Source organism: Macrobrachium nipponense, chromosome 18 (genome assembly GCF_015104395.2).
Source record: "Macrobrachium nipponense isolate FS-2020 chromosome 18, ASM1510439v2, whole genome shotgun sequence".
Classification (NCBI taxonomy): domain Eukaryota; kingdom Metazoa; phylum Arthropoda; class Malacostraca; order Decapoda; family Palaemonidae; genus Macrobrachium; species Macrobrachium nipponense.
Window position 1 is genome coordinate 81,288,074 of NC_087211.1, and position 26,321 is coordinate 81,314,394.

A 26,321-nucleotide genomic window follows, 5' to 3' on the forward strand; every position below is an offset into this window, starting at 1 on the left:
GCATTTTTTACTGAATACTAAGCAGGTAACAAAAATACATACCTGATATACTGGCATTTTTCTCAAAAGCTCATCCATTGAAAGAAATGGATCAGTGCTTGCATCTGGATGATGGGCTAACATATTTCGGACACTTTCCATCTGACCTTGCAGTACCAATCCATATATCTGCAAACATACAAGATTTACTGGAGAGAGAGAGAGAGGGAGAGAGCTGACCAAATTTCCACAAATGTTAGGGACAACTATTTTGATCAAAAGAAAGGCAAAAGCATGCTAAATTTTTCCCTTGAATATTAGTAAATGATTCTCAACAGACGACCTACCAGTTCCTAAAAAGGATGCTACGTATACTTAAGATGGCAAATGAAACCTATTAATGCTCTTTACACCATGATCTTGCCCTTTGTTAACACAGCATCTTTTTCCAGGGTAAGCTAAATTAAAAAGCATTTTGAATACATGAACAAGGATCCTCCTTGAGAGCTTTAATTTATCAACCAACCTGGCCTAATAAGACATCATAGAACAGAACTTCAGCATTTTCAATGCAGTACCTATCTCTTTGATCACAAAAATATAAAAATATAAGTGCACCCTCGGTCATGTTACTTGAATTTCATACAAAATCCTTATAGAACAGACATTGAACGTAACATAGCTAAAACCTATCCTACTTACAGCATCCCAATAAGAGGGATGTTGATGTGGATGATCAGATGCCATGGCTTCATCTCCCTTGTCACTGCACTTAGGGAAATGGTGAACGATCCAAGCCACGAGCTGTCCCAAGACCAAACCACCTGTACAAATTCAAAGAATGAAAATCTATTTACAGTGCAGATTTGAAATATGCTCAAGGTATTGGCAATATGGAAATATTTAATTTTACTTGAGTTTTGAAGTCAACAAAACCTGAAATATGCAAATATAACCATGTACAATACAATCTACTATATTTGGCAGCATATAAGATGGGCTGTTTTCTATAAAAAAAAAAAAAAAAGTTACATCCCAAAAAAGTTTAGACAAGACAGATATAAAAGAAGCCCTATGATAAATTTCAGCATATTAATTTGTAATTTGAGACATTACATTACCCATTACGAAGATAATATAAAATGAAATACCAACCAAATAAAAAGCAAAAGGTTCTGTCTTGTAAGGAAAACGTTCTCCCAGCTTTTGTTGTAACAAGTATTCTCTACTGACATCACTAACTATTATCTAAAGTATTAAGAAATACCCACAAAAAAAAATTGTTAGCATAGGGGTTTTTAAACCTCAGTCATCATTCTACTGAACACTGCATTGTGTTTGTTGTCACCTGACGTTGGTAAATATTATCTACAGGGGCATTACATATTAGTCACTTTTGTTTTATAAAAATTGGGATGGGTCTTATATTTCTGTATGCCTTACACGATGGCAGTGTGAAAACTACTAATTGTACATAAGTTTTACAGTACCTGGTTTTTTGTCAATGAACAGGATTTCTATAAGACTCAAAATTAGCTCCATTTTGGAAAGAAGCTGAGCACATTCTGCCAACTCCTCCTCTTCTCCCTTCTGACCATTGTCAGTCTCCATGGATTGCAGGTCTGCAGTGATCTCGCTGTTGCATGCTTGTATCATGGACCTACCACAAAATGCAATTTAATTATTTTCTTTTAAAGAACCTTCACTTGAACATCTTGGCTATGTACTCTTTTAAATGTCAAGTCTGATTGATATCCACTACAGTAAAATATATAATTACTAAAATCTACTATTAAAAACATGGTTCCAAGGAACTGCTTTGCATTCCCAAATCTTGCTAATTATGTGATTTATTCCTAATTAACAATCATATGCTTAAAGGTATGGCTATACTAAGCAATATGGATCATGGTGTGTGGTGCACAACTTAGGCTGTCTAACATGCCTTTTTTCCAACAACTTTTCTCTGCCCTTCTGTCTTCATAGATTTTGCTCCTGGCTACTTTTGCTCCAGTTATATGCTTAACACTAATAGTAAACAAACAAAACACCAATCTACATTTTTAGTATAGTTTGATGGCTATATAATAAAATGCCATTCAACACTGTTTTATTCTTTCAAGTTTCATGAAATTCCTCATATTCTTAAAATATATACAAAGTTAACTTCTCAGAAATGACAATTTGTCGAAAATTGCATTTTTCCTAACTATACAAACGTGAGGTCCTTTAACAATAGGAAGTAGCTAGCGGCAGCTGGAACGGTCGTAAGCTTCGAACAAGGGGAGAACGGTAGTTAACTGCTTGTCCGATCGTCAACAAATCACTTTTGCTTTTGGCCCATGCAAAATATGCAGAGTGAGGGGTGGCATGAGGAGGGACTATATGTAAAGGACCTCAGGTTTGTATAGTTAGGAAAAATGCAATTTTCGACAAATTGTCATTTGTTCCGATACGTAATACAAACCATCGGTCCTTTAACAATAGGAAGACTCACTTCTTGGTGGGAGGAATCTGAGTCTTTTGATGAACAGACTGGTGTTCGTCCATCCCTGGAATGCCTCCCTGGTCGTAAGAGCGAGGGAGGGATCCAAGCCTCTGTCCGATTGATCGGGGTGTGCACCGCAGGATCAATGGTCAGACCTCTGGGCCGAGTACTAAGAGAGAGGCAAGCGTATCTCTTCGTACCAGCATTGTAAGAACTTTTCCTGTACATAAGCAAATATAAAGTAATGGGTTTGTCTCATGTAGGCATCCACTTCCTCCCCCTTGTTGGAGAAGTGGTGGATATACACTCCTATCTCTAGTTAAAGAGATAGGATGGAGCTCGGTCGAGTAGCTTACCTGCATCTGACTCCCTTCCAGCGTGGTAACGACCGTATCCCTCTGCCCACAGGTAGAGGTAGAGAAAGATGGTGAAGAGAAGCCAGTCACACTCTCATTCGCACATTCATTCTCCCACCCGTCATAACCAGGAATCTGATGCTGTGGTCTGCCTGCTCGGGTGCTGGGTAAGCTTACACAACGTGTTGAGCAGCCACCACAGGTCCCAAGGAAAAAGTATCCAAGGACTTGTGGGCAATATCCCGAAGGTAGAAGGACGTGAAGGTGGTCTGGTTGGCCCAGACACCTGCCTTCAGGACCTGCGCCACGGAGAAGTTCTTACGGAACGCTAAGGAGGGTCCGATACCTCTGACTTCGTGGGCTCTCGGTCGGAGCGTACGGATGTCGTCGCTACCATCAGCCTCGTACGCTCTCCTGATCACCTCACGCAGCCAGAAAGAAAGCGGTGTTCTTGGAAACTTCTTTCTTGGTAACCCCGTGCTAACGAAGAGGCGTCGACACTCAGGCCTGAGGTGTCGAGTTCTCTTCAGATAGCGCCGTAGCGCCCTCACAGGACAAAGCAGCATCTCATCCGCATCGTTATCGGTGAAGTCCAGAAGGGAGGGGATCGTGAAAGACTCGAACCTGTCGTCAGGGATCGACGGATTCTGAGTCTTGGCTACGAAGTTCGGGACGAAATCGAGCGTCACAGATCCCCAGCCTCTGGTGTGTTTAACATCATAAGAAAGACCATGTAGTTCCCCTACTCTCTTCGCCGATGCCAGGGCCAGCAAGAAGAGGGTCTTGAGGGTCAGATCCCTGTCTGACGACTCTCGGAGTGGCTCGAAGGGTCTTCGAGTCAAACTCCTAAGGACGAGAGTCACATCCACGCAGGGGGCCTGAGTTCCCTGGGTGGGCAAGACCTTCGAAGCTACCTCATTAGCAAGGAGATCTCGAACGAGTTCGAGATGTCCAGTCCCCTCAGTTTAAGGACTAGAGCCAGGGCGGCTCTATATCCTTTAACTGTGGGTACTGAGAGGAGCTTCTCTCGGCGAAGAAACACGAGGAAATCCGCTACCTGCTGAAGAGTGGCTCTGAGAGGAGACAGACCCTGTCTACGACACCAACCACAGAAGACGGCCCACTTCCCCTGGTACACAGCTGCAGAGGACTGTCGGACGTGTCCAGCCATCTCTGTTGCTGCGCTACGAGAAAAGCCTCTCGTTCGCAAGAGATGGTGGATAACAGCCAGCCGTGAAGTTGAAGGGACTGGACTGCTAGGTGGTAACGTTCTACGTGTGGCTGGGCTAGAAGGTTGTGCCAATTGGGTAGCTCTCTCGGTGCGTCTGCAAGAAGAGCCAGCAGGTCCGGATACCAAACGGCTTGAGGCCGTTTGGGAGCCACCAGGATCATTCTGAGATTGGGACGTGACCAGCGCTCGACTGATCACTTTCCGAATCAGACAGAAGGGAGGAAAGGCGTAGGCGAAGAGGTTGTCCCAGGGGTGTTGGAGAGCGTCCTGCAGCTGCCCATGGGTCCGGCACGGCCGAAAAGAAAACCTGAAGTTTTCTGTTGTGCCGGGTAGCGAACAGGTCTACGACCGGTCGCCCCCACAGGTTGAAGAGCCTTTCCGCCACGTCTTGGTGTAGAGACCATTCGGTCCCTATCACCTGATCCCGACGGCTGAGCTTGTCCGCTACTACATTCCTCTTGGCCTGGAATTGTAGCGTGCTGACAGCTCTATCGAGTGAGCCGTGGCCCACTCGTGCACCTGCACCGTCAACTGATGGAGCGGAAGAGACACTAGCCCCCCCTGCTTGTTGACATATGCCACTACTGTGGTGTTGTCGCACATCAACACCACTGAGTGTCCCACCAAGCGGTCCTGAAATTCTCGGAGAGCGTTGAACGCCGCCTTGAGTTCCAGGACATTGATGTGAAGGTGCTTTTCGTGATGGTCCCACACACCTGCAGCCAGCAACTCCTCCAGGTGTGCGCCCCATCCCTCGGTCGATGCGTCTGAGAACAGAAGCATCTCCGGGGGGGGAGTGCGTATGGGCACTCCTCTTAAGAGGTTCTTGTCGTCGAGCCACCAGGCTAGGTCCTGCCTCACCTTGTCCGTGAGAGCCACGGGAAAGTAAGGGAAGTAAGGTAGGCCTATCCTTGACCTGAGACCAACTCTCCCTTAGCCTCCACTGGAGAGACCGCAGGTGAAGACGCCCGTGAGGGACTAACTTCTCGAGTGACGATAGATGGCCGATCACGACTTGCCATTGCTGTGCTGCCTGTTCCTGCCGAGACAGGAACCGGCCGGCTGCCTCCCTGAATTTGCTGATACGCAAGTCTGCGGGAAAGACCTGCCCTGCTACCGTGTCTATCAGCATACCCAGGTACTTCATCTTCTGCCTGGGTTCGAGATCGGACTTCTCGTAGTTTATCACGATCCCCAGATCGCGACAAAACTTGAGGAGTCGATCTCTGTCCTGCAGCAACTGCGAGCGGGAGCTCGCCAGGACTAGCCAATTGTCGAGATACCTCAGAAGACGTATCCCGTGCGAATGGGCCCAAGCTGACACCAGAGTGAACACTCGCGTGAACACCTGTGGGGCGGTTGAGAGACCGAAACAAAGTGCCCTGAATTGGTACACCGTCCCGTCGAAGATGAAGCGGAGGTACTTTCTGGAGGACTGATGGATGGGTATTTGAAAATACGCGTCCTTCAAGTCCACTGAAAGCATGAAATCGTTCCCCATGATCGAGTCGAGCACCGAGCGTGCCGACTCCATCGTGAACCGCGTCGTGCGAACGAAGCGGTTCAGGGGAGAGAGGTCTATCACCGGACGCCAGCCCCCCGATGCCTTCTCCACTAGGAAGAGGCGGCTGTAAAAGCCCGGTGACTGGTCCTCCACGATTTCTACAGCTCGTTTCGCCAGCATGGTCTTGATCTCCTGTCGAAGAGCGTTGTCCTTTGATGATCCCCGGACATAGGTTTGTAGATGGACCGGTTTGGAGATGAGGGGGGGCCGAGACTCGAAGGGTAGTAGATATCCCTCCCGAAGGACGTCTACTATCCAGTTCTCGGCGCCGTAGCGCTGCCAAGTCGCCCAATGGCTCGCCAGGCACCCCCCCACTTCCGGCAGCAGGTGAGGGGGAACGCCGTCCCTAGCGTTTCCCTCCTCGTTTCGACTTCTTCCCACCACCTCCTCGGGGAAAGGAGGGTTGGGAGGAGGGCTGATTACGGCCTCCTTTAGCAGACGTCGAAACAGCAGGAGTCTTCACACGGGGCTTGGACGGTGCAACCGTCTTCGCCGCCGTGGAAGCGCTAGCCAAGCTCTTTGGCTTGGCCGCAGTCGCTCGAGATTGCCCAATAACCTTCGAGACTGCCTGGTGAACTAAGCGGTCGCTGTCATCAGTGCGCCGCCTTTCCACCGCAGCGTCCACCATCTCTCCGGAAAAAGAAGAGCTGGGGAACTCCTAATTGGTCCATTGCGAAGCCCGAGTGCCGCCTCACGCCCGGCCCCCTTGGTCACTCGGGTAAAGGACTGCGTCCCTACGTCGAAGAACCAAGTTGGCCCACAGGTTAGCAGTCTGATGGGCGAGGTAAGAGATCACTCTTCCTCCAGACTGGCACAGTCTCCTGAAAGAAGCGTCGTCTTCGAGAGCAGAACTCCCAGAGCCGGCCGCTACTTTGGATATTGTGAGGGACCACAAATCCAACCAAGAGACTGCCTGGAACGCTGCCATAGCGGTAGATTCCAGGGCAAGTGCCTCCTGCTGCGAGAACCAGAGGTTCTCCGACAGGAGCTGCTGCAGGGACACACCTGGAGTCAGCCTCGCTAACTCCGGGTTAACCTGTTTCGGCAGTATCGGGTCTTCCGAAGGCACGTAGAATCGCCTCTGACGCTGTAGAGGAGGAGGAAGCAGCTTAGAAGACTGTCAGGATTTCAGCGAATCCTCCCGTCCTGAGACGAGATTCTCAACTTGATCCAGGACTGAGTCTGCAAGCTCGATCGCGGGGGTAAACCCCACCATCATTTTGGGTTCCCTCCCTTTAGGACCCCAAAATGACTCGAGCCGGGACGTGGGCTCTGCCGGTGGTAGCGGCGATCCTTCCGCAAGGTCATTATGCTGACGAATCAGCTTAATGACCTCTGCAAAGTTCCTCTGTATCTCGGGAGTGACTGCGTCTTGTGGAGTACGGACCGTCCAGTCCCTCCAGCAAGAACAGATCCCGTGATACTCCTCCTTCAGAAGGAGGAACAGCGGCAGACCCCTGACGGTCACCTCCAACTACTTGCGCGTATGTTCTGGTCGGTCCTAAAACCGTGCCTGAGCCATACGGCGTCATAGCGGGATCGCGAGCGGCGCACCTCTCGTGATCACTCCTCGGTACCTCGCTCCTCCCGGTGTAGCCCGAGGAGGTTGAAGGTACGGGAGAGGCAGACCTGACGCTCCCCCCTCGCTCGCTGGCAGGACCAGCGTGCGTGGAGGGCTGCTGCTGATCGTCAACCCGCGGTGGCGATCGAGCAGCAGGCCTAGCCTTGCCGCTCGCCTGGGGCGAGAGGCTCGGCTGAGAACGTCGACGCTGATCTCTAGCGTCAGGCGAGCTGTTGCTGGTCACCGTCTCCGCCCGGTCCCTATGGGAGCGGCGGTCAGGTGACCTGCTAGGCTCTCTGTCGCGGCGAGACCGGCCAGCGTCCTCTCGGCGCGTCGAGCCGCTGGTACCAGCCGTGGCTGGTACCGACGGCCGCGGGGACCCCTTCCTCGCCTCAACCCGTGGCTGGTCAGCGACCGTCACGTCAACCCGAGCAGCCAGTTGGTCGCTGCGAGAGCGTCCACTGGCCTGGCGAGAGTCGTGCGCACGACTCTCGCCAGTCTTCTGCTCCGCGCCGCTGTCTTGACGGCGAGCGAGCTCGGACGTCAAGACTTTGGCTGGACGGTCTCCCGTGGAAGAGCGTCCACTCGGTATTTCTCGCGAACGAGAAGCGGCCGAGACGGAACCTGATTTAGCGGCAGGACCGCTAACACCAGGTGAGGACGTACCAGCCGAGGCTGGTACACCTCTGGGTCCCCCGGTCGTCTTCTTCTTTGCAGAGGAAGAGACGGGCCCCATTCCCGAAGGAACAGGAGGACCAGCAGAAGAGCTCCCCGACTCGCCTGAGCGAGACGGGCCCTTAGAAGATCCCGAAGGAGTCTTCTTAGGGGGGGAGGAGGCAGCCTTCTTCTTCTTCGGCTGGTTAGCCTTAGAAGTCGAAGGGGAAGAGGAGGCAGCAGACGACGAAGAAGACGACGAAGACGACGACGACACCTTCCTCTTCTTCCTCTTCTTCTTCGCCAGGCTCCGCAGGACAGACGTCAGGTCTTCCATCCAGGAGGGAGCCGGGGCAGTTGCCGAAGCAACAGGGCCCGACTGCACCTGTCCGGAAAGACCTGAGACTGTAACAGCACCACCAACAGCAGGAACGACAGGAACAGGTCCAGGAACAGCAGGAACAGCATGCACATCATCTGAAAAGGAAGGAGCAGCAGGGACAGCAACAGGTACGGCAGGCACGGCAGGAACCACAGGAGAGCCAGGCGTCCTGTCGGCAGCTACCGTCATTCTCGGCACTGGCGGCAGGTCTAGGGGGTCGGCAACACAAAGAACCCAGGTGGCGGTGGCACCGTCCTCTTTGGTACGGCAGTAATAGGTTTGTGTATTGCAGCCGTTGGTGTCACCGTCATTACATGTGGTGTATACACCAAGTGCGGTGGCATGTCATACGCTGGTGTAGATATGGTGGTAGTGGTAGTGGTTACCGTACCATGAGTGACCACTGCCGACCCCGCCAACCGCTGAATCAACCCCTGGATACTAGGCACTCCCTGCAGTCCCAGCGACTCCCACACCTGTCCCAGGTCGTCCTTCGCTGGTGGCACATCTGCGGAAGCAACAGTCGGGTTAGTCAAAAGGAGTTTTCCTCGCGCCCGGGGGGAGAGAAGAACCCTCCACCCAGAGCCGACGGAAGACCCCGAACACAACAATGGACGTCCGGGTAGCGGGCGCCCTCCTCCACACTCGACGGATCGAGAGAGGAGAAGGACTCCGCGACCCCCCCCGCAGGGGAAGGCGCGAAACGTGGGGGCTGGCCGGGGGGCAGGAAAGAAGACGAAGTGTCCGTTACCAAAGGAGTCACTGGACTTTCCGATGACTTCTTTGGCGGCCTAAGTCTCTTCCTGCCCTCGTACAGAACCCACTGCGCCTCGGACCAATTCATACATGTTATACATGGCTCGTTGCGGGAGCATTCTCGCCCCCGACAACGAGTACAAACTTCGTGTGGATCCACATCCACAAATGATCTGAATCCGCCGCATCTACGCCCCTCCAGCCCGGGACACACTCTACGGGCGACTGGGGGGCGCGGCGAAATCTCCATTTCTTGATCACTCATTATTGCAATGAAAAAAGAAATGCCAAAGTACTTACAATCATATACTCTCAATTACACTAGGAAAAAGAGGGCTGATACTCAAAGCAAACGACAAAGCGGGCAGAGCGATGACGAGCACGTCCTATCCTCACACGGCCGAAAGCAAAAGTGATTTGTTTACCTCCCGCGCGACGATCGGACAAGCAGTTAACTACCGTTCTCCCCTTGTTCGAAGCTTACGACCGTTCCAGCTGCCGCTAGCTACTTCCTATTGCTAAAGGACCGATGGTTTGTATTACGTATCGGAACAAATAAAGTTTGACTGACAATACACATCCAACATATTTATCTTAGATCAAGTACTTATAATCAAAATCATAGATGCATGACTCGCTTCGATACCTTTATAGAAAGCTATTACAATATATGAAAGACTCATCAAAAATACATTCTGTTCCACTTACCTATATTCTCTAGACTTTTTAACAAGTATGGGTATACAGCTGTCTGGTTCAGGCTCGACAAATGCAGTCTGCAGCGCAATAAATGTCCCAACACTTTCATTGACCAGCTTGCGAGCATGATTCCCCCAAAGCCAGCTAGATGAATCAACTTGGTACATTTTAGCATCATCTGGAAGTTTTGCATGTGTCTCTGAAAAATACATTCCCATACAAAATGCATTAAAAATGAATGAAGCAAAAAAATTTGACACAATATCTGGTACTATAATAATAATAATAATAACTAATATAAAAATAATAATAGGGTAAAAAACCGCATGGTACAGGGGTGGACCATGTACGATCAATGTGTACAAACCCAAAAAAAGTACATTATAACGCATCCTGACATCGGAGATGGGCATCAGACACGACTTGTTGTTAGTGAGAAACGGAGCTAAAGACCTCTACTCCGGTGTCAGGACGCGTTATAATGTACTTTTCTTGGGGTTGTACAAATTGATCGTACATGGTCCACCCCTGTACCATGCGGTTTTTTACCCTAATAACTAATACTATAATAGCTAACCCAAAGGTAGAATTTTTAGCTACCTATAAAACATCATTATATGCATGTTCATAATTTAGTTAGTACAGAGAATTGAGCTATGGAGATAAATATTGACAAATAGGGTAAAATATCACAGCAGGGCAAGCAGGCCACCTACAATCAACGCTGGCCACCCTCCGAAAAAGTACATTATAACGCGTCCTGACACCGGAGATGGGCATCAGTCGCGACTTCTTGTTGTTGAAAAACGGAGCTAAAGACCTCTACTCTCCTTTCGAAGTAAGTATTTTCTCCAAAGTTAGAAATTAAGGCCAAATTTTAAGATTTAAACAGAGGGTACTGAAAATGGCGTCCACGGCAGTGGAAATCTCACCAAAACGCTTTAGAAATTTTTACTTACAACTAAAAATGTTTCGAAGATTGACGCTATCTTGATGTTTACGGAGTCGCTTGTGTCAACAAACTTCCCATTTCATGTGCTAAATCTGCACACCACTTGTACCCATAGACGCTGGGGCACTTTCATCACAACAATCGTAAACCCACCTCTTACCAGCACTTATTCGTACTTATTCAAGGGGACTACGGTATTCTTTGCGGCGTTTTGCGCTCTTCAATTGTTTATTATCCAGTGTTGTCAACTGGTATGTTTACCCTCGAACTAGGTATAAGACTTACACAAAACCGGGGAAATAAGTGAAATTAGCGTATCTATTTGTAGCATATATACATATTAGAGCAATTTTATCATTACTGCATTACTATGACAACTAGAATTCATCGAAACAGTTTGTAAATGCATCGGCGTATGTGTGACGCTCCACTAGATTGGCAACGATGAGCCATTTTCCTCACGTAACGTCTGCTCTCGAAAGTATACATCCGAAACATTTGTAATTTTTGGGGGTTAATTTGGTTGCAAAAAAGGGATAATGGACATGAATTAAATAAACATTTTGAAGTAGAGTTAAACTAAATATTGAGTAAAGTAAACAATTAAGGGAATAAAGCTTTGCATCTCATAATCAGTGTTGTCGTCTGCTGCTCATAACTTTGTTTACGGAGTGAGTGCTTAGGAAACACGAACAGCAATGTGGTTCGAGTGCACTGTGGAGTGAATTAAGACCAAAATGTGTATAATTACAATCAAATAAGCACTGTGGAGTTTCAGTTGTGATGGCAGTAAGGATAAAACCACTGATTACAAGGTAAGAATGAATTCAGTTCCAACCATAACCCCGGGAATAACAAGTTTCATACTTTCACTAATTTAGGCAACAAAATGTTGTTTTATTGTGCTGATTACAACTGCAATCTTGAGTAAGATCAATAAAAGTGACATACATACGCTAACATTGTTCAAATGAGTGCTGGAAGGCTGGGAAAGATGGTGGCCGTCACTGATGAGAACCGTCCATGCAAAACGTAGCCGCCATATTGGATTCCAAAACTGCCTTGAAAACATATTTTACGAAGAGCTCACATGCTTATTTTAGTTCGTATTGGGGCTTTCATATATCACAATATGTTGACGAAACTTCAGTCTTTTAAATGGTATGCTTAGAGTTGCAATTGTATTGCAGGTAGTTTCACCAATTAAATATCGAGTGAATAAGACCCGTCCACCGTGATGAGGGTTGGCCTGTCGTGATATTCTACCCTACAACACAAGCATGAACAAAGTAACTCAAAACTACTAGCTAAATAACCTTCACAAAGGTGTATTTCCAATGATGCCGACTGAATTTTAAACTATGTTTACCTTCATAAGAGTTCTTTTTAAATTAGTATATAGGGGGAAACATCACGACAGGCCAACCCTCATCACGGTAGACGGGTCTTATTCACTCGATATTTAATTGGTGAAACATGAATACAATTGCAACTCTAAGCATACCATTTAAAAGACTGAAGTTTCGTCAACATATTGTGATATATGAAAGCCCCATACGAACTAAAATAAGCATGTGAGCTCTTCGTAAAATATGTTTTCAAGGCAGTTTTGAAATCCAATATGGCGGCTACGTTTTGCATGGACGGTTCTCATCAGTGACGGCCACCATCTTTCCCCAGCCTTCCCAGCACTCATTTGAACAATGTTAGCGTATGTATGTAACGTTTATTGATCTTACTCAAGATTGCAGTTGTAATCAGCACAATAAAACAACATTTTGTTGCCTATATTAGTGAAAATATGAAACTTGTTATTCCCGGGGTTATGGTTGGAACTGAATTCATTCTTACCTTGTAATCGGCGGTTTTTATCCTTACTGCCATCACAACTGAAACTCCACAGTGCTTATTTGATTGTTATTATACACATTTTGGTCTCAGTTCACTCCACATTGCACTTTAAACCCGTTGCTGTTCCTGGTTTCTAAGCGCGCGCGCCATAAACACAATTTCGAACAGCAGACGACGACAGACGACGAAACTGCAAAGTTTTATTCCCACTAAACTGTTTACTTTACTCGTTATTTAGTTTGAAATTTACTTTTTGTTTTATTTAAAAAATCTTGATTTAATTCATGTATATTATCCCTTTTTTGCAACCAAATTACCCCGAAAAATTACAGATATTTCTAAAGTAGATAAAATCAAATGTTTCTAACGTTTTCGTACATCTGGCTGCCGAAAACCATAGAGGAACGAATACGGAAAAGTGCAGAGGAACGACTACGTTTTTTTTTTTTTTTTTGCTTTTTTGTTTTTGCTAGCACTTTTCATTGATTTAAGTCTTTATTAGTATTTTGAATTTCTTTAATAATCGTATGCCAGAAATAAATGTAACCTTTAATGTTTGCATGCTAAGAATGGCAAAATCATCGTTGCCACATTAGTGGAGGCTTCACACATACGCCGTTCCATTATTATCCTGTTAAGCGTCCGCCCCTGATGAGCTCGCTGCTAACGTACCGTCACGCTTTTTTTGTAATCAGCGATCATAGCACTGATGATAGTTTTTCAAAGTTAATATTGATTTTTATGCTTGTTATTCATACTGTAATTAACTGTAGGAAATTCTCTCTCTCTCTCTCTCTCTCTCTCTCTCTCTCTCTCTCTCTCTCTCTCTCTCTCTCTCTCTCTCGGAGTCCAGTCACTCGGCAAAGAAAAGTCATCTTCACTCCCGAATTGAAGAAAAGTTTGTATCATCACTGGAGGATTCAGAACTAGAGCTCTCATCATCAAATAGGTTATCAATATCACACTCCTCATCTAGTATTTGATTGATCTCACCTAAAGAAATATGCCTCCTCTTTGGGACATTCATTGTGAAAGACGCGAAATCCAATTTGTCTCGATAAACGCCCGAAGCGTATTGAAAGAAAACCAACAGGGACAGGCAGTTTTCTAGCATAAGCGACCACTAGGAAAGAGTTGCCAGGCTGGAAATAAGTTTCCCATGTGCTGAGAGTGTTACCAAATGATGTTCCTACACTTTCTATACGAGTAAACGTATTATTACGGGGCTGACGGCTTGACAAGCACAGTTAAAGTCTTGAACGTAATATCCCGTTGAAGGCGCTACCGAGTAGATCGCGGTAAACGTATTATTACGTGGGGTACGCTTAACAGGTTATAAACTGTTTCCATGAATTCTAGTTGTCATAGTAATGCAATAATGATAAAATTGCTTTTTTAATATTTATGTATATATACTTCCAATACATAGCCTAATTTCACCAATTTCAACGTTTTGTGTGTAGTCTTATACCCAGTTTGGAGGTGTCAACACATACCGAATGGCAACAGAGAGAGAGAGAGAGAGAGAGAGAGAGAGAGAGAGAGAGAGAGAAAGGAAGGCGGAGGAACGAAGAAAGAAAAGGGATGGCGGTGGAGGAGGGGGGGTGAGGGTAGGTGGAGCTTTATACGCGTGTTCGTATCCATTTCTGCATAATGGAGTTTTTGTCTCTTGGTACAAGGACAAGTGTCGTTATTCTTTACGATTAGTGATTCACGATACACTTATAAATTACGGCACTGGGTGTAATGCACTATAGCAAAATCTCGTTCTGTTAAGAGTGTTCGTTACAGAAATAGGTATTGCCCAAAAACCTGCTTGCACTGTCTCTGAAACCCATAGTAGACATGCTGCTTAGTTGTCAATCAAGTTTTTATAACCAAGTATTTTTTACAAGCTAGCTATTGAATAAATTTGTATTTTTCTCAGTCCCAAAACATATGCCCCTCAATGCTAACTTTCCTCTTTTAACGACTTTCTGGTCATTTGCAAATTCGGCCCCATAATTTCTTATGGTGCGAAAACAGACAGAGGACCATGGACCGAAAACGATTGCGTCACACTACGGCGATAATCCAGCAGTAAAACATCTTCATATATCCAAAAAGTAAATAATAAAGATATATATGCGCATTACGATTATAACAATTACATGTATAGCTGATAACAATCTGCATGAATAACTGGTAAACTGTTCTGCAATGACAGTTGAGTATAGCAATTATTTACAATAGGTACGAAAGTCAAGATGTCGTGACGTCATAATACAGAACTTGAAAGAACGTTCTAATTCAGAAAAAATAATTACTTAAATTTGAGTCAGAGTCGAGTTACTTTTTCAATAACGAATATTTTCAAATTAATCATCATAAATATGTAAAATATTGATGTTTTACTACTTATTTAAAAATTAGCCAAGAGCACGCTTCTCGTCATCTTCTACCCAAACAGCTGTTTACGCCTGGCTTGTTGTTGATGAGAAATCGTGTTTCGATTGTTGTGATAAAAGTGCTCCAGCGTCTGTGGGTACAAGTGGTGTGCGGATTTATCACAGGAAATAGAAAGTTTGTTGACACAAGCGACTCCGTAAACATCGAGATGTGGCGTCAATCTTCGAAACATTTTTAGTTGTAAGTAAAAATTTCTAAAGCGTTTTGGTGAGATTTCCACTGCCGTGGGCGCCATTTTCAGTACCCTCTGTTTAAATCTTAAAATTTGGCCTTAATTTCTAACTTTGGTGAGAAAAATAATCTTTACTTTCGAAAGGAGAGTAGAGGTCTTTAGCTCCGTTTCTCACCAACAACAAGTCGCGACTTATGCCCATCTCGGGTGTCAGGACGCGTTATAATGTACTTTTTCGGAGGGTGGCTTGCATTGATTGTAGGTGGCCTGCTTGGCCTGCTGTGATGTTCTACCCTAGTAGCTACTCTAAAAAGAAAATATTGAAAGTGACAAACAACAGTAAAAGGAAATAGGTACTACGTACCTTCATTTCGTGGAACAGCCTTATGAGGAAACAGCATAAAGGAGTTTAATCCTCCAAGAACGCCATGCATTCCCCCAACCAATAGAGGATCAGGGACATCCTGAAAAATAATAAAATAATCATAAGAGTTATAAGATTAAAAAAGGAGCATAACACACATACTTTCCCCCAAAGCTATACTATGTAAATATATGAAGGCAGTCCCCGGTTATCTGCGGGTCTTCCGTTCTTGGCAGGACGCTGATAAGCAAAAACAGCCATTAACTGAAACAAGTGATTTATGGCGCAGAGTTTCAGTTAATGGTGCCGATAACAGGTTGATGGCACCTCTAGGTACATTGCTGAAAGGGGCAGGTTACTAGTACTGCCTTATTGGGGGTGGTCCAGGGGCCCCCGACTCACGGGGCCAGGTCGCCCTAAATCAGGTTAGGTAGGCAAGATCGGGTTCGGTATGGAGTTGGCAATAGGTTGGGCTGCGCAACTACTACCTAAGGTAGCTATTGTAAAGTTCTACCGTTCCCTATAGAAGTATTTTGGTTGCTTATTACTAACAATTTTCCGGGCAATTATGATAAAAACTCCAGGAATCGCGTACACTGCCAGACATGCATGGCAAAGTCCACGCAAGTTAGTCCAGTTAGCCTATTTAGTCAACCCCTAACTATCTTACCTAAACAATTACTTCAGGATACTCCTAATAATATATATATGAAGAAACCCGTACGCCAGAACGAGCAGTAATTGTTTATTTACCCAAATTCTTCCGGACCGTTTTGAATCTTCCATGTTTGCCCGTGGCGGCGGCAGAATTATTTGTCAGCGACTGTTTACAGTTTCAGGTTTAAGGTTGAGACTTCGCCTTTGCAACGGCGCCTCAGTTGTTGTTGTGGTGTTTTCTAGCTTTATATTATTTACTTCTGATTTTTCATGCTTTTTTCTCCATATATGATATGAAACAAAGGAATATGGAGAAGGCTGACTAGAAAAAGCGACCCCATATAGAAATGGGAAAAGCTGAAGGCAAAGAAGATATGATATGACACTTTCTTTTTTTTATTTCAATTTTCCTCCATATATGATATGAAACTTCCCCTTTTTTTTATTTTAATGCTACTTTCACTAAATACACTCTCCAACTATTTCGTTTGATTCTTCATTGACTATGCACTGTAGCTATTATACAACCATTTCGTATTCTTTTTTGTTTTCGAAGCAAAATAAAAAGAAATTAATTATATCTACATTTTCACCCAAATTGTAGCTGGAACTTCCTCCTGTATATGTATATCCGTATATCCATTTATGATAATAAACTCTATCGCATTACTTCCTTCTCTTAAAATATTACTACTGATGCAGAATTGTCGTATGAACTCTCATTAAACAGTTACGTTCCATTTCTTGTATATTCATACTAAGTACATTTTCATCTGTTTAGAAGTTGGTGGTTTTAGAATGGGTGATCTTCAAATGTTTAAATACGTCCATAATTAACGCTGTTATGATTAGTTTTTCTGTTTTAACTCGCCAACAGACAAGCAAGTCCAGGTCACTATAGCATAAATATAATTTCCAATTCTATGGCAACAATTTTACACAATACACTTCCTTTAATGCATTACAAAGCTAATGGCGACCATTGTCTCTTGTCTCTCGAAGTGTGGTATATACTAAAGTATAGTATATGTTAAAGATATATCATATATTAACTCATCTTCGGAACTTTGTAGAGAGGGATAGGAGCAATATGGATATTAACCCGAAATATTGAAAAAAATGACCATCAAATTACATACTGGCAACTCTCGTAACCTGGCAACGAAAACAAAACAAAAACAATTCTTCTTTCAGAACTCGTAGAAATTTGTGCCTTTGTTGTCGCTGGTGGTGTTTTTACAAAAAAAAAAAAAAAAAAAGTCGGTTTCCCCCTTCACGACGACTTTGTCTTATCAGACTACTAGCATTTTAAAGGTTTTTAGCTTCGTTACTGTACAATATTTCAGTATAGTAATGTCAAATTATAAGTAATATATTAGGACTGAATTTAGGTAGCTTGTAGGTAGGTACCTAGCTATACCTAGTATGTGGTAGACGAAGCCTCATCTAGAAACATGCTTGGCTGTTTTGTGTTTTAGGTTAACCTAATTTAGCTTATGGTAAATTAACATGTCTCCAACACTAAATCAGATATAGTAGTAGGCTACCTACTAATTACTAGTACGTAGTAGCCTAGCAGCGATGGTCGAACTAGGTACTACTAGGTATGAATTTTGACATTTTTCACTGTGGAGCGTGAAGGGGAACTTGAGGCTCTTTACTGGGTAATAAGGTATAACCTAGTTTGGTAAATACTATAGGAAACTGCAATTTCCAAAGAAATACCCGTCGTGTATCTATTACTTAGTTTAACCTAGTTTTATAGCCTAGGTCCCCAAACCAATTATTAGCTAGTTAGGGTAAAAAACCGCATGGTATAGGGGTGGACCATGTACGATCAATGTGTACAACCCCAAGAAAAGTACATTATAACGCGTCCTGACACCGGAGTAGAGGTCTTTAGCTCCGTTTCTCACCAACAACAAGTCGCGTCTGATGCCCATCTCCGATGTCAGGACGCATTATAATGTACTTTTTTTGGAGCTGTACACATTGATCGTACATGGTCCACCCCTGTACCATGCGGTTTTTTACCCTAGTACCTATAGCCTAAGTATTTCCTTGTGTCTAACTTTACAGAGACCGTATAAAAGACTGTTATCAAATTCACTAGGTTAACAATACACATCCAGAAATGGTCTACAAACCTCAAATGAATCAGTAGGAATGTAGCCTAGTACCTAGCTAATCTTCACTCAAGGTTCCTTTGAAAGGATACGTAGGTATTGCATAGGTTATATGAGCTCATTTATGGAAACATTTTTGGAGAAGGCCTTTATTTAGACATGAGAATCTTTTCACTTCATGCATGATTTATATAATGACAGTCTTTCATATCTCATATCCACTTCTTTCCTTAGGAAGCCACCATCCCTAGGTTCTATATATAGGTGGCTAGAATCTCTGTCTACTCCTGAACTGCGGGCCCTGATCTCACATGCTAAAGGTAATAAATATGCAATGTATGCAAGGTTAAATGGTTCACTTATCCCTTGGCTAGGTAGGATTCTGCATCCTTCAATAGGCTATAGCTATAAACACTGTCCAGCAATTTCAGTTTTAAGTGGTCTGCAACAACTTTCTCTTTCTACCTATTATATACCATATGTATAAGAACAAACTGATTGTTGCAAAGTACTGTGTTGAAATTTTTTATGAGAAACTACATAGGACCAGGTGGACACACATAAAAGATGAATAATGATACATACATAGCTACTGAATGATCCTTTATACTTTTCAGTGAGAAAGCCAAATCTAGTGCCTTACCATGTCTATCACTGCTCCAAGTGTCTTCATGCTTAATGTTACTGGCCAAATTGATTCTGGGAGGTTCATGGAGGGCGATAATTTATATTTCAACTACTGCTTCACATCAGGGACAGACTGGGAAGTGGTTGGGGTATGTATTAATTGACCTATTTTTATCACATTTGTTATGCAGCCATAATTTATTGTTTTTGATTGATCTAGGTATGGATTTATCATAGTCCTTTATTGAATACATTACTGGTATGGTTAACATTTTGTTCTGCTTCTTTTCTGTTTGTACATTGGCAGTTGTCTATTTATGCAAATGAATTATAAGTATATGTATTTATTTAATCAATACAGGGTTTAGAGGAATGTGTTTCTCAGATGAGTCGCCGCAGTGATGATGAAAGACAGATATTTGTTTGGAACTTTCCATTGGACATCACCTTTAAATCAACTAATCCATATGGATGTGAGTCAAGGGTTTAATGCTTAGTTGATTCAAATATGGTTATTTTTCTTTTATTTCTTGCATACGAACATCTATCTAGTATCCAGTACAGAATGACATGAAGTCTTAGTTATCCAAGTCACTGGAAAATTCCTAAGCCAGCCTTGGCTAGAAGATTGAAGTATAAACCATGGTTTGCAGAGTATTTTACAGTACGTACATACATCTGTGTCTTGATTGCCTTTTCTAAAAGATCTCTTTTATACATTTGTCACTCAATTATCCTTTACACGTACTGCATATTATTATTTTTTTCTTTCAGGGCCTCAGTTAGTGTTAAGTGTTTATGGCAATGATATTTTCGGTAATGATACTATCATCGGCTATGCTGCATGCCATCTTCCTATCACCCCTGGAATACACAAGCGCAGGTAATCACATTAATTAACATTTAATTTTACTAGTTGTGGAAGCTTAGACAATGTAAGATGAAATTGGAAAATGTGCTATGTTTTCTCCATGGTATTTTTTCTTCATTCAGAGAGACATTGTGCAGAGTACGTACATTAATATTTTAAAAACTTTCTGGTTTGTGAAAAGGCATTGTGAAAGTAAAGTTCCATAGTGCTTAAGAACATTGAGTACCATACTCATTTCCTTTCACTGTGTTTGTCTCCTGTGAATGAGATTCTGGAATATCAAATTTCTTAAGACAAACTTCGAGTCAAAATCTTAAGCAGGCTAAAGAAACATTGAACGATCTTTCACTTTGAAATTCAAAATTGCATTCAACTTTGCCAGCAGGGTAAGTTTATAATATTTGCAAGTGTTAAATTAAAACTTTTCAGTACTGTATATATATGTAACTGTATTGTACTTATGTATAAGAAACAGAAACAATTGAAAAAGTGGGATTTAAATAAATATAACTTAAAATTATAAAAAAAAATATTTACAAAGTTAGGACTGATAGCACTGTTTGCTGAAGTTTGACTTTACATACATCAGGGAATTGACAGTGCCAGACCAGGTACTAATGGTGATCAATGTATGTAAACTACAGCATTCTTGACAAATACTATAAATTATTTTGTTTTATTACATACTTTTTCCTAAGGCTTTAAATGTGTACCTGGTATCTTTGGGACATAAATAGTATGAAAATTTCCATTTTTTTTTAATCTTTAAAATCTATTGATTCTTTCCATGTTAATAAAAGTTATCCAAATATTTTCAGGTTGACAACCTTTGTACCAGAATCAGCTTCAACTATACAAAAACTAATGGCTTGGTTAACAGGAAGAAGACCTGAATTTGTAGATCCAAAGCTTATTGCCCGTGGCAAAGGGCGTGAAGGTAAGGCCCCATATTTTGTGAATGTTGATTGCTACATGATACCTGTCATTCCTCTGCTGCATTGTCTTCATAACACCTATGTTAGCTTCATAAACTCAATTGTTTTACTTTTCATGTTATAAAGTTTGTTAAAAGTTGCAGCCTTGTTAGTATGATATTGGTGTAGATGATAAGCTTTATAAGCCTCTTTTATTAATCTGGTTATACTATTTAGTGAGGATGAGAGTAATTGACTAAACCTTGCCAGCCATTGCTTATTCTTTACTGTGATTTTATTCTTTCTTTTGTAGTTACCAGAGTAAGGTCGCACGGTGAAATAACAGTTTCGTTCAATGTTGTCATGAAAGACCTTGAGAAACTCGGCTATAACTCTTCAGGTCCATCCAAAAACTCAAGCTATTTTCCTGTGACCCAGCCACTCAAAGAACCTGTGCCTTCTGGCTCTGGTCTTGCAATGCATAGTGAAGATTAATCACTTATGACTAGTCTTGCTGTTAGAATCTACCTCTGAACAACTAAAATTATGTACAGGCAGTTCCGGGGTTACGATGGGGGTTCCATTCGTGAGACGAGTTGTAAGCCGAAAATCGTTGTAAGCTGGAACATTGTCAAAAATCCTAAGAAAACCTTACTTTTAATGCTTTGGGTGCATTAAAAACTATGTAAACTGCATTCTTATTGCATTTTTCATCAAAAAACCTTCAAATATTGATTAATTTACATTCTTGGAGTCATATTTCTTCTGCCAGATCAGCATTGTAGGCGTCATAACCCTGGAACATGCATCATAAACCTGGAAATAATTTCTGATAAATATAATTTACAAGCGTTGTAACCTCGGAATGTCGTAAGCCGGGGACTGCCTGTACTGTAGTATCATGAATGACCTTAATTACTGTAGTGAGTAGACATCAAAATGAGCAACACATCTGTATTTTTAGGCAAAAAAAAAGAACATTTTCCTTGCAAAAACTGTATATTTTTGCTTATTTTTCTGGGCTGTGTGAAAACAGCAAATGTATCTAAGAAATGTGCCAAATTCCTTTAGTATATCTTTACAGTGTGTGTACTGTATTACTAACTTGAGATTTCTTGAAGGTGAAGCTGTTATTTATAAGTATATGTACGTATTTTTCTTAATGAGAAATGATCCTTTGCAAACTGTACATCTTCGCCATCATAGAAACTAAGAAATTGTTACACTAGAAAGATCGAAGGATTTTATGAACTTTCTTTTCACAGATATTGTAACAATTTTACACCAGAGTATAGTATTTATTTTAACTGTAAAGAATTTTGATAGTGAATTTTTCCCATGCACAATCATTTTAAGAAATGGTGCTACTTCCTAAAGAGATCTATTTTAGAGAATAGTAAGCAAGTACTATAAAATTTTAGTGGAAATAAGACTTTAGAAGACTTCAGATTTCAAAATACTGTCCATGAAATCTACTCTTAATGAATAATTCTACAAACCAGTGGGTGTTAAAAGTATATTTTGCATAACAGAATTGCATTTTAAAAGTACGTAAATTGTTGTTTGTGATTTACAATTTCATCTAACATTATGTATTAAAGAAATGTATAATACTTCATTATTTCAAAGTGCCTTTCTTAGTGCCACCTTTCAAAGAAAACTAACTAATGGAATACATACCTATGATAACATGTAATTTTTATTGGTACATATATCTTTTGTATTTTTATGTTAAATGACGAAGATTTTGATTTGTCATGTATCTGAAGGTTATTAAGAAAAATGAGTGGTATTAGATTGTCTAGTCATTATATGTTAGTAGTACTCAGTAACCAAATTCTAGTCCAGATCATTAAACAAAACTTTCATAAATTGATCGGTCATTCAGTCTGATCATTACTGTTTTCTCCATTACCTACTTTCTTTTTTCTTTAAATGTAGAAGATTATTAAACAAAATAATTGTGGAACAATTTGTAAGTATACTGTATATATTTTGAAGATTCAGTATAAACATATTGTAAATGAAAATAATGGGCATTTAGATAAGGCATCAAGATGAAAAGCATTTAGATAAAAGTGACTGATAAGTAAAGAAAAAGTTCACAGTTGTATGTTTGATTTGCCATGCTTCCAAAAAATAAATTGTTTGTGACTCTTGAACAGGCAAGAATATCACGGCATGAAGAATTCTTGTTTAATTAACTTTAAATGTTTATCATGGTGTCTTACTGAAATTTTGCAGTACTTATTCATGTTCTTTCCCATGGTGCTTATTCATGGCTACAGATCTTACTCTGGGTTAGAATATTTTTTCATTTTATTTTAATGTTCCCTTAGGAGTGAGATTTACTGTTACTGTCCAACTTGCCTTTTCCATAATTTATGAAATATTTTCACATAGAGTATACACTTCCTGACTGCAAAATGTACCTCATCCATGACAGAATTACCATTCTTTTCTACCAACAAACAAATCACTAACCACAACTACTTATATCCACCCCAATTGCCTTTACAAAAAAAATTCTGAGTAGTATATTCATCTTTGTACTATCACCATGTGGAGACTGGGGGTGTACACATATGATAGGTAGATAACGTAAGTATTTGTAAAAAGTGTCAATGGATTTGACAGCATCTGGTATATATTACTAACATTGCCAGAAGTCTATCTTCCTCAGTCTTCTTCCTTTATTTTTATGAAAATGACTACCTATGCCAATAGTATTTCATTCTAGTCACAGGAAACAAGAGCTCCACCTCTCACTTCCTTTGAAATATATACCAAAGACATTTTTTTAAAAATAACTTTTATGTTTATTGCATAATATTTGCTGTAATTTATTACAGACAATTGCGTAAATATGTGAAAATCGTAACCTTTTTACTTTGAAAGATTAATTTTGGTCAAATTGGTTTGCAATTAAGCAGTTAGTAATAGTAAGTGCCTTTACCAAACAAAGTATAAGGGTTTGTTATAGTTTTAGAAAACTCATTTTTATGCAGGTGTAATGTCCTACAAACAGTGGGAGTATAAGTTTATATACATATAACCCATGTGTATCTATGTTGATGTATTTAAAATTTTCTTTAACCTTTTGTTAACTTTTTTTATGCAAAACATGCCATTTTATATGGAACAGTCTTCCTTTAGCATCTTTATAATTACTAAATCAAATACATACCTTGAACAAAAGAAACTGAATTTATGCTTAAGGTAACAAAAATGGCTAATATTTTTTAAAGTACCTTGCCTGAATGTGTAAAGTAAAACAGCTTAAGAAAAATATATGAAAATTAGAAATTATCCTAATGAAGGAATCTTACAATCACTGTTCATCTTTGGGCAATGTACGTTCTGTATGAATTTCGACATGAAGCAACAATTTGAATATTTTTCAGTTTGTGGTTCAATGTTTTTTTTTGTTTTTTTTTTTATCAGCTTTTTACATTTGATTATGTACAATTTTGGACTGTTTAATGAGAATAAAGATGTGTAAAATGAAATTTTTTTTCTTAACAGTGATCTACTGTATGATTGTCATGAATAGTACAGTACTACAAGACCTTTAAGGTACTAAATATGATTAACCTTGTCTTGTAATTATTTGTGGTTACTTTTTTTAACATTTGATGCTGTCTTCATTTGGAATTAAGGTACACCACATCCACTTATATACGTTGAGAGAACTAGGAAGAAAGACCTTTACCAATGATAGCTTTGACTAATTTCAAGTTAAAGTTGGAGTTGCTTGGTTTCAGTTCTCTACCACCTCAAGGTGCTAAGGCAAATGTTAGCTAGATTTCCCCAACCCCCACCACACATCCCAAAATGCAGCAGTAACTGATGGGGGTACAGAGTGAGCGAGTTATTTTTCATCATCACGGGGGAGGTGTGAATTCCATACATCTGAGTACAGTGCCAAGACACTAACCACTACAGGCAGTCCCCGGGTTACGACGGGGGTTCCGTTCTTGAGACGCGTTGTAACCTGAAAATCGTCGTAAGCCGGAACATCATAAAAAATCCTAAGAAAACCTTACTTTTAATGCTTTGGGTGCATTAAAAACTATGTAATCTGCATTCTTATTGGATTTTGCATAAAAAAAACTTCAAATAGTATTTATCATTTTGCATTTTTGGTGTCATATTTCTTGTGCTAGATCAGCTCTGTAGGCGTCGTAACCCTGGAACATGCATCATAACCCTGGAAATAATTTCTGATGAATATAATTGAAAAGCGCCTTAACCTCGGAACGTTGTAAGCCGAACCCGTCGTAACCCGGGGACTGCCTGTATACCTGCAACCATAAATTTGTACAGTAATACCTTTGTTGCCCTCATGTAATAACTTACCTAAACCAACACAGCATTGCAATGCAAATTATTTAAGTCTCTAAAATAGACAGTGTAACAAATGAACACACTATTTATGTTTATGGGCATTTCACACACTGGCAGCAGCTAATTTGATCAGGTAAAAGGAATGAGATCATATTTGGGTGACAGGCAGTTACTGTAGCCTTTTCTCTTTTCAGACATCGTTATCTACTAAAGAAAATTCAGCTTTTCTTCACCCAAGCTCCTTAACAACAGTTTTTTGCATATTCAATTAATTTATTAAGTTCGATGATTTATGGAATATAGTTGTCTCCTCAAGAGTATTTATTTACTGGTAGTATACACATACTGAATGTTTTTTTTTTAACTACTGTATGCACATCAATATTGTATTAAAAGTGCATAAAAGGGAAAAGTAAGTGATAGCCAGCTCACTTTCTGAGCATGACTGATTTTAATACTTATCCTTGCTTTTACACGTTCAGTGATGTATACTTCTTTACTGTATAGTACATTAAAACAATTCTGTATATAATTAGTATGTCAGCAGTAACCATAGACTATAGAATGCCTTATTCAGTTTATAATTTACACTATGAGACTATTTAAACTTTCCTGTAATTGTTAGGTGATAGAAGAAATAATGGGTGAGGGCGATAGCTAATAAATATTTAATGATCACTCAGAAAAAAAGCATGTGGTGGCTTGCTCAAAGGAGATAGATTTATTATAGCTTATTATTTCTCACATTACCATTCAAGTGCTAGGTTTGTGATTTGAAAAAAAAGTACATATCAAGGAATTATTTATTTTTTACCAATTGCCAGCAATCAGTGAAACAGAACATTTAGACAGTATAATTTGATGAATTATGTTCGAATTTATGAGTGCTTTAACAATCAATGTTTTCTGTATTTGCAAGTCTGCTTTCCCTATAAATTTAGTAATACATACGTACTGCATTCAAGTTAACAGTCACAATGACAATATGTATATCAAGACAACCATCGAAGTTGATCCAGTCTGCCACAGAAAAAAAATACTGCTTACTTGCTAAGGATTTCAGGACTAGGAGAACTTGAATTATTTATTATAACCAGGTATTACGTGCAAAAATTTTAGTTTTATGCTTATGATGTAGAATTTACAAGGCAATGCTAGAAGACTTCCTGTGTGACTTAGAATTTACGGAACATTTTCCTATGACTCCATCAGTGGTCTATACGTATTCTGACAATATATTAACACATTTAAAAATTGTCATGCTGAGATAATCCCATAACATTCCTTGTTTCTACAGACATAGTTTTTCCCATCTCAGTTTA

The 26,321-nt window shown here is 41.2% G+C and overlaps 2 protein-coding genes across 4 annotated transcripts in view; one reads left to right on the top strand and one right to left on the bottom strand.

Moving 5' to 3' along the window:
- LOC135197261 (nuclear pore complex protein Nup85-like) overlaps positions 1-16,316 on the bottom strand; it is a 57,247-nt gene extending 40,931 nt beyond the window's left edge. For both annotated transcript variants that reach the window (XM_064224359.1, XM_064224358.1), the window contains exons 1-6: positions 16,211-16,316; positions 15,458-15,557; positions 9,680-9,869; positions 1,470-1,639; positions 682-803; positions 43-168 (exon numbers count right to left, since the gene is read on the bottom strand). In XM_064224359.1, the coding sequence (XP_064080429.1) occupies positions 43-168; positions 682-803; positions 1,470-1,639; positions 9,680-9,869; positions 15,458-15,557; positions 16,211-16,243 (741 nt within the window). In that variant the 5' untranslated portion in view covers positions 16,244-16,316. The remainder of the gene's footprint in view (positions 1-42; positions 169-681; positions 804-1,469; positions 1,640-9,679; positions 9,870-15,457; positions 15,558-16,210) is intronic.
- An 890-nt stretch (positions 16,317-17,206) lies between these two features.
- LOC135197264 (B9 domain-containing protein 1-like) lies at positions 17,207-24,721 on the top strand. 2 transcript variants are annotated; one of them, XM_064224367.1, is made up of 7 exons: positions 17,210-17,428; positions 18,475-18,560; positions 18,858-19,016; positions 19,229-19,340; positions 19,642-19,750; positions 20,557-20,675; positions 20,966-24,720. In XM_064224367.1, the coding sequence occupies exons 3-7, from the start codon at positions 18,885-18,887 to the stop codon at positions 21,145-21,147; spliced, it is 654 nt and encodes a 217-aa protein (XP_064080437.1). In that variant the 5' UTR covers positions 17,210-17,428; positions 18,475-18,560; positions 18,858-18,884; the 3' UTR covers positions 21,148-24,720. The 2 variants fall into 2 exon arrangements, with proteins under 2 accessions (XP_064080438.1, XP_064080437.1); XM_064224368.1 differs by lacking the exon at positions 18,475-18,560 and having other exon boundaries at positions 17,207-17,428; positions 20,966-24,721.
- The last annotated feature ends 1,600 nt before the right edge of the window (positions 24,722-26,321 follow it).

Excerpts from the sequence above, each read along its gene's own strand:
- LOC135197264 (XM_064224368.1), top strand. The coding sequence starts at position 18,885 with ATGTCTATCACTGCTCCAAGTGTCTTCATGCTTAATGTTACTGGCCAA. Across the intron at positions 19,751-20,556 it reads CCTGGAATACACAAGCGCAG|GTTGACAACCTTTGTACCAG; the intron begins GTAATCACATTA and ends AAATATTTTCAG. Across the intron at positions 20,676-20,965 it reads CCGTGGCAAAGGGCGTGAAG|TTACCAGAGTAAGGTCGCAC; the intron begins GTAAGGCCCCAT and ends TTTCTTTTGTAG.